Source organism: Otolemur garnettii, unplaced genomic scaffold, assembly GCF_000181295.1.
Source record: "Otolemur garnettii isolate 467f Iridium unplaced genomic scaffold, OtoGar3 scaffold00050, whole genome shotgun sequence".
Lineage (NCBI taxonomy): Eukaryota > Metazoa > Chordata > Mammalia > Primates > Galagidae > Otolemur > Otolemur garnettii.
In genome coordinates this window covers 7407724-7415468 of record NW_003852445.1, presented here as the reverse complement: position 1 = coordinate 7415468, position 7745 = coordinate 7407724, and the positions used below count along the sequence as shown (strand labels likewise).

At 41.3% G+C, this 7745-nt stretch overlaps 1 protein-coding gene across 1 annotated transcript in view; it reads right to left on the bottom strand.

The window, feature by feature from the left end:
- The window catches only part of RAD51 (RAD51 recombinase), a 39011-nt gene extending 31509 nt beyond the window's left edge, over nucleotides 1-7502 (bottom strand). Inside the window, exons 1-3 of the mRNA XM_003791822.3 lie at nucleotides 7416-7502; nucleotides 2098-2235; nucleotides 585-702 (exon numbers count right to left, since the gene is read on the bottom strand). Of these exons, the coding sequence (XP_003791870.1) occupies nucleotides 585-702; nucleotides 2098-2235; nucleotides 7416-7502 (343 nt within the window). The remainder of the gene's footprint in view (nucleotides 1-584; nucleotides 703-2097; nucleotides 2236-7415) is intronic.
- Nucleotides 7503-7745: the final 243 nt, after the last annotated feature.

The window sequence follows — 7745 nt, the reverse complement described above, 5'->3', positions numbered from 1 at the left end:
ATGCAATTTTATCACATGTGTAGCTTCATCTAACTACAATAATCAAGATATAAAACTGTATATAATGTTGTTAAGTAGCAATTTGAAAAGGGCTATAGCCAGGTGTGGTGGCTCATGCCCATAATCCTAGCACTTTGGGAGGCCGAGGTGGGAGGATCACTTCAGCTCAGGAGTTCAAAATCACCCTGAGCAAGTGCAAGACCCTGTCTTTACTAAAAATAATTAGCCTAGTGTTGTGGCAGGTGCCTGTAGTCTTAGCTACTCAGAGGCGGAGGCAAGAAGATCCCTTAAACCCAGGAGTTTGAGCTTGCTGTGAGCTAAGCTGATGCCATGGGACCCCAGCCTGGCCAACAGTGAGACTTGATCCAGAATAACCAAAAAACAAACATTAATTGACCCCAGAAAATTTGACAATTAACTCAGCATTAGAGCAAACACCCATAGGCCCTTGGGAAGCTGAGACAAGAGGATCACTTAAGCCCAGGAGTTAAGAGGTTGCAGTGAGCTATGATGACACCACCGCCTAGATGACAGAATTCGTTTTGCTAACTAGTGTTTATTGTATAGCTAAAGGATTACTATACCTTGAAGTAATTTGTCCAGCTCTTTGGAGCCAGTAGTAATCTGTATGATCTCTGAACGCCTTTGGTGGAATTCAGTTGCAGTGGTGAAACCCATTGGAACTAATTTAGCAGCCTCAGCCTAGGAAAATGAGAAATGTTAAAGCAAAAAAATAGTATTAGTAAAAGAAGAACTAGGCATGTGGTGGGAAAAGAAAACATATAACAAAACATCCAGAATAATTTCTCTTTAGAAAATCATGCAAAAACGGCTCAGTGCCTATAGCTCAGCGGTTAGGGCACCAGCCACATACACGAGGGTAGCGGGTTCAAACCCAGCCCACGCCAGCTGACCAACAAAGACAACTACAACAAAAAATTGCCCTGGCAGGTGCCTATAGTCCTAGCTAGTTAGGAGGCTGAGGCAAGAGAATCACTTAAGTCCAAGAGTTTGTGGTTGCTGTGATGCCATGGCACTCTACGGAGGGTAATACAGTGAGACTCTGTCTCAAAAAAAAAAAAAAAAAAAAAAAGATAATCTAATTCAAAGACTTCATAAAGATCAGTCTTTAAACTGCCAACTAATACATTTACATAGTTAAAAAAAGTATTACAGGTCCAAGCATATGTCCCTCACCTGATTTATGACAAAAACATGCACTCAGTCCATATTTATATTTTCATCTCCTGTTAAAACAAACAGACCGTATCTTTTCACTTTCTACTTTGTAAAATAAGAATGTATTTGTCCTTCTACCTTTTCTCCCTACATGTCTACTTCCCATCTCTATTATCTGTATCTTTTCTTTTACATTGTCAAAGTCAAGACATTCACATCTTACTTTGTAATTATACATATGATTTCTATAATAGATGGTAGGTTGATTCTACAGTTGAAAAATAAACGCATTGAGGCCAGGGGCAGTGACTCGCTTGAGCTCAGGAGTTCAAGACAAGCTTGAGCAAGAGCAAGACCCCTGTCTCTTAAAAAAAAAGAAAAATAGCCTGGCATTGTGGCATCTACCTGTAGTCCCAGCTACTTGGGAGGCTGAAGCAAGAGAATCACTTAAGCTTAAGAGTCTGAGGTTGCAGTGAGCTATGGTGTCTCTGGTACTCTTTCAGAGGTCAGAAAGTGAGACTCTATGTAAAAACAAAAGAACAACTTGGCGTTGTGGTGGGCACCTGTAGTCCTAGCTCCTTGGGAGGCTGAGGCAAGAGGATCATTTGAACCCAAGAGTCTGAGATTGCTGTGAGCTATGACACCATGGCTCTCTACCAAGGGTGACAAAAAAAAAAAAAAAAAAAATTTGTAGTATTTATGTCAAATCCCATGATAACTGGAATTCTCTACAGAAAATTTAAATCTATGCAAGGAGACATATATAAAGTTAAGAAACTAGTAATATGGTTCTGGAAAGGAGAAAAGGATGACAGGAGAATGAGGAATGGAAGGAGAAAGATCACCTTTTATTATTTACCCTATTGTATTATTTCCCCTAAGTCCTCCTTAGGTCAAATATGTAATATTTGTTCTCACCAGAATCTTATCAGCCTTGGCTTCACTAATTCCCTTAATATTTATTAGCTCCTTCTTTGGTGCATAGGCAACAGCCTCCACAGTATGGAATCCAGCTTCTTCCAATTTCTTCACATCATTTGCATTTATGCCACATTGCTGTAAGTGAAGAAAACCGTGGACAAATTTCAGTTTCAGTTCTCTCATCTGTCTAATGCAGATAATATACACCCTATGTATTTCACAGAAGTGTTTGAAAAACTGTAATACAGTCGCCCCTTGCTATCCACAAGATTGCTTTCAGAATCCCTAGCAAATAATAAAATCTGTAGATGGTGAGTCCCTTATATAAAATGACGTAACATATATATATACTTGTAAACCACACACGTCCTCATATAGTTTAAGCCATCTCTAGATTACTTATAGTACCTAACAAAATTAAGCACTATGTCAATAGTTATGCTGTATTTTTAAAATTCATATTATTATTATTATTTTTTGAGACAGAGTTTCACTATGTCGCCCTCAGTAGAATGCCGTGGCGTCACAGTTCACAGCAACTTCAAACTCTTGGGCTTAAGAGATCCTCTTGCCTCTGCCTCCTAAGTAGCTGGGACTATATAGGCACCTGCCACAACACCCAGCTATTTTTTTGGTATTGTTGTTTTACCAGGTCCTGGCCAGGTTCAAACCCACCAGCCCTGGTGCATGTGGCCAGCACCCTAACCACTGAGCTATGGGCACCGAGCCAATTCATATTATTTTTTATTGTTGTACTCTAATTTTTTATTGGTTTTTCTAATATATTTTCAATTTGTAGTTGGCAGAACCTGGTGATGTGAAAACATGTGGATCCAGAGGGCCAACTGTACTACATGCAAAAACCAAGAAGTATATCCTACATATGAGGTATTTAATAACAAATTATCAACCTTTTCAAGGGCTGGGATGGTACCTGTAATCCTCACACTCTGGGAGGCCAAAGTGGGTAGATTGCTTGAGCTCAGAAGTTCAAGATCAGCTTAAACATGAGAAAGATCCCATCTCTAACAAAAATAGTGGGGTACTGTGGCAGACGCCTGTAGTCCCAGCTATTCAGGAGGCTGAGGCAAGAGGATTCCCTAAGCCTAAGAATTTGAGGTTGCTGTGAGCTATGATGTCATAGCACACAATCACAGATGACAAAATGAGACTGTCTCAAAACCAAAACAAACAAACAAAAAAATCCTGTTCTTTACCAAACCCATTAGTTTTAAACTAGCACTATGTCATGTATATTAACAATAACTCTTAGGGCCAGGCTCAGGCCTGTAATCCCAGCACTTGGGAGGCCAAGGCCACAGGTTCAAAACCAACCTGAGCTAGAGCGAGACTCCATCTCTAAAAAAAAAAATAGCCAGGTGGGCAGCACCTATGGCTCAGTGAGTAGGGTGCCAGCCCCATATACCGAGAGTGGTGGGTTCAAACCTGGCCCTGGCCAAACTGCAACAACAAAAAAATAGCCAGGGGTTTTGGTGGGCGCCTGTAGTCCCAGTTACTCAGGAGGCTGAGGCAAGAGAATCGCCTAAGCCCAGGAGTTGGAGGTTGCTGTGAGCTGTGATGGTACAGCACTCTACCAAGAACAATAAAGTGAGACTTTGTCTCTAAAACAAACAAAAAATAGCCAGGCACTGTGGCGAGTGCCGGTAATCCCAGCTACTTAGGAGGCTGAGGTAAGAGAATCACTTGAGCCCAACAGTTTGAGGTTGCTATGAGCTATGAAGCCGTAGCACTCTACTGGGGGTGACAAAGTGACCAAGTGAGACTCTGTCTCAAAAAAAACCTCTTAACTGATAATTAGTTTTAAACCAGCAACTCCAAACCTTTTGTGAATGATTACAAATAATGACCTAATTACAAATAATGACCCAATGAGACCTTGGGCCCTAAAAGTAAGGTAACCAGATGTCCTGTTTTTTAACCATTTGTCTGGGTCCCACAGCGTTTTTAAAAAGTCCAGATTTTTGGAAAGATGTACAACAATCTAGGGAAGGGTGGGACAACGGGAAGGGATTATACGGTTTTCCTAGGCTGCTGAAAACGTTAATTAACTCCATTTGGGAATGAAGAGGTTAATGTAACTTCATCTGGAAATGAAAAGGCTAATGTAAACTTTCTACTCCCCCTCCTGCCCAGGCGCCCTACTCCTTTGAGCCACAGGCACCGCCCTATACATAATTTTTTTTAATGTATTATATTTGTAAATTGTACTTATGTTGAAATTAAAAAAAAATTAAAATACTATTTTTGCGTGCTATGAAAATTTTTGTTGCTCCATATAGATCAAATTTTTAATCAAGAACACACCCCTCCTCCACCCCATCACCTCCACCCCCTTCGCCCAACCCCCCACCCCTCCCACCCCCGATCAATGGTGTCTCACTTTACCAATGTTAAAATCTGGTCACTGGTTAAAAGGCCACTTTATTTTATTTTTTGCAATGTGCTGATTTTATATACAATTTGAAATATTTTCATCAAACTGGTTAACATAGCCTTCACAGCATTTTCTTAGTTATTGTGTTAAGACATTTATATGCTACACTTAGTAAATTTCACATGTACCCTTGTAAGATGCACCCTGGGTGTGGTCCCACCAATTACCCTCCCTCCCCCTGTCCTCCCCCTCCCCTCCCCTCCCTCCTTCTTCTTGGGCTATAATTGGGTTATAGTTTTCATATGAAAGCTATAAATTGGTTTCATAGTAGGGCTGAGTACATTGGATACTTTTTCTTCCACTCTTGAGATACTTTGCTAATAATATATTATAGCTCCATCTATGTACCTTTTTCATGTTTACATGGATGGAGCTGGAACATATTCTTAAAAGGCCATTTTAAACCAATGTTTTCCACAACAAGCACACATTGAAAATGATACTTTTACACTATGCCAGGGTACACAGAATTGAAGAGAGCACTATCTTGGCACATCCATTCCCTTTTTGATGACCAATGACTGGAAAGCACTGCTCTCAGAACTGACATTAAGAGTGAGAAAGGGGGTGGCGCCTGTGGCTCAAAAGGGTAGGACATCGGCCGGAGGTGGTGGGTTCAAACCCAGCCGGGGCCAAAAATAAAAAATAAAATAAAATAAACCTATAAAAAAATAGAGTGAGAAAGACTGGCCAGGTGAGGTGACTCACACCTTTTAATACTAGAACTTTGGACGGCTGAGGCGGGAGGATCACCTCGAGGCCAGGAATTCAAGACCAGCCTGAGCAACATAGCAAGAAGATGTCTCTACAAAAATTTAAAAGATTAACCAGGGGCGGAGCCCGTGGCTCAAAGGAGTATGGCACCCGCCCTATATGCCAGAGGTGGTGGGTTCAAACCCAGCCTCTGCAAAAAACTGCAAAAAAAAAAAGATTAACCAGGCATTCTGGGAGGCTGAGGCAACGGGATTGCTTGAGTTCATGAGTTCGAGACCAACCTGAGGAAAAGCAAAACTCTATCTCTAAAAAAAATAGCTGGGCATTGTGGTGGGCACCTATAGTCCCAGCTACCTGGGAAGTTGAGGCAAGAGAATCTCTTGAGCCCAAGAGTTGCTGTGAGCTATAATGCTACAACACTCTATCCAGGGCAACCGAGTGAGGCTCCATCTCCTAAAAAAAAATTAAATAAATAAAAAAATAGAGTCTTAAGCTTTACTGAGAGAAGCAAGGAATATGCAAAAGAAAGAAGAATCAAGGCTTTTTCTCTTACTTCTTTCAGCCAAAATCAGCAATGAGGACTGACAATTAAGTTCATGAACTCACCACCAAGGGCTTAAATCGGCTGCACTGTACAAAACTGTGTGTCTAAATCAGGGGTCCTCAAACTTTTTAAACAGGGGGCCAGTTCACTGTCCCTCAGACAGTTGGAGGGCCGGACTGCAGGCCCTAGGACAAGTTGGCTGCTAAGTGGTGGCAAAAACACCTGGCAGGCCAGATAAATGTCCTCAGCTGCCGCATATGGCCTGTGGGCCATAGTTTGAGGATGTCTGGTCTAAATCCTCAGCTGACTGTGAGACCAAGTAAACATCAATAGAGAAACAGAAAAATCTAAAGTGAAAATCCTGGCATGAGAAAGGCATTCGCAAAAATGGTTCTGAAAGCGCTCACCAGTGAACAAAAGCAAAGAACAGTCAAAATTGCCAAGACCTTTTAGACAAAGGCAAGATGATGTTTTGGGCTATTATCACTGGTGATGAAACATGGGTGTACTAATACAACTCAGAAACAAAGCATCAGAGTCACAGTGGAAGTCAGCCAATTCTCTGCAACCAAAAATGTTCTGTCGGTCCAACTCAAGAGTCAAAACAATGTTACTAACCTTTTTTGATACCAGAAGGCTTGTTTGTTATGAATTTGTACCAACTGAATAGTTAACTAAGTTTACTATTTGGAAGTGCTGAAAAGGCTGCATCAAAAAATTAAACAAAAATGACCTGAACTTTTCACCAAAAATTCATGGCTCTTGTGTCATGACAATGCACCAGCTGACACAGCACTGTCTGTGAGGGAGTTTTTAGGCCAGTGAACAAATAACTGTATCAGAACCACCCTCCCAACACACCTGATCTGGCTCCCCAGTGACTTTTTCTTTACCAGAAGATAAAAGAAATAATGAAAGGAAGTCATTTTGATGACATTCAGGACATTAAGGGTAATATGACAACTCCACTTTGAAGGGTGGACTAGATGCATCAGTGCATAGCTTCCCAAGGAGAGTACTTCAAAGGTGACCCTAGTGATATTCAGCAATAAAGTACGTAGCACTTTTTATAGGATAAATTTGTGAACCTAATTGTTAGGCCTTGTACAATAGGCAAAAATAGTACAAGGTCCCAGCTCCAGTGCTAGTCTTGTATAGTGTCTTAAATTAGAGCTGGGCTCTTACACCTTAATACCTCCAAGCTCTTCTCTTGGTCAAAGACAGCTGTCAGTACAAATGAGGTTAATGAAGGGAAGATGCTCTCTCTGCTCCTGGCATAACTAGTCTAGGCCACTGTAACTCCCTAAACAGCACTCCACCATGTGATGGTAGGCCTTAATTTCTGACAATCAGGTTTGAGCAGGAAAACTGAGAAAGTAGGGGAATTGTTGACACAAGAGGCCTGGCCCCACATTTTAGCAACAACCTTGAGTCTTTCCATAGGATCCTGATAACTCTCCTAAAAATTCTAACTTGGGTCTTGACCTTAGTGGTAAACCTATGGCTTAGGTAAACACTGTGTTATCTCTCATTAGACTACTTCTACAACTAAGTAAAAGAATCTAGTATAGCTAATTTGAAAATTAGCAACTAAGCACATACCTCTAACCGTGAAATAGGTTGTGGGCCAAAACTTTCTTCTTCCACTGAAGTATCTGCATTTGCTTCAAGCTGCATCTGCATAGCCATTACTGAAAAACACAGATGGCAATCAGTATGAACGCTAGAGACATAAGGTGGGGCTAAGTACAGAGCTCAAACTTAATTTTGCAATAAATCTCTGAAGAATTACTTCATAAGCTTTTGGTCTAATCACTGACAACCCATAGCAGGAAAAAGAGCAAACTTGGGGCGGCTCCTGTGGCTCAAAAGGGTAGGGCGCCGGTCCCATATGCCAGAGGTAGCAGGTTCAAACCCAGCCCTGGCCAAAAA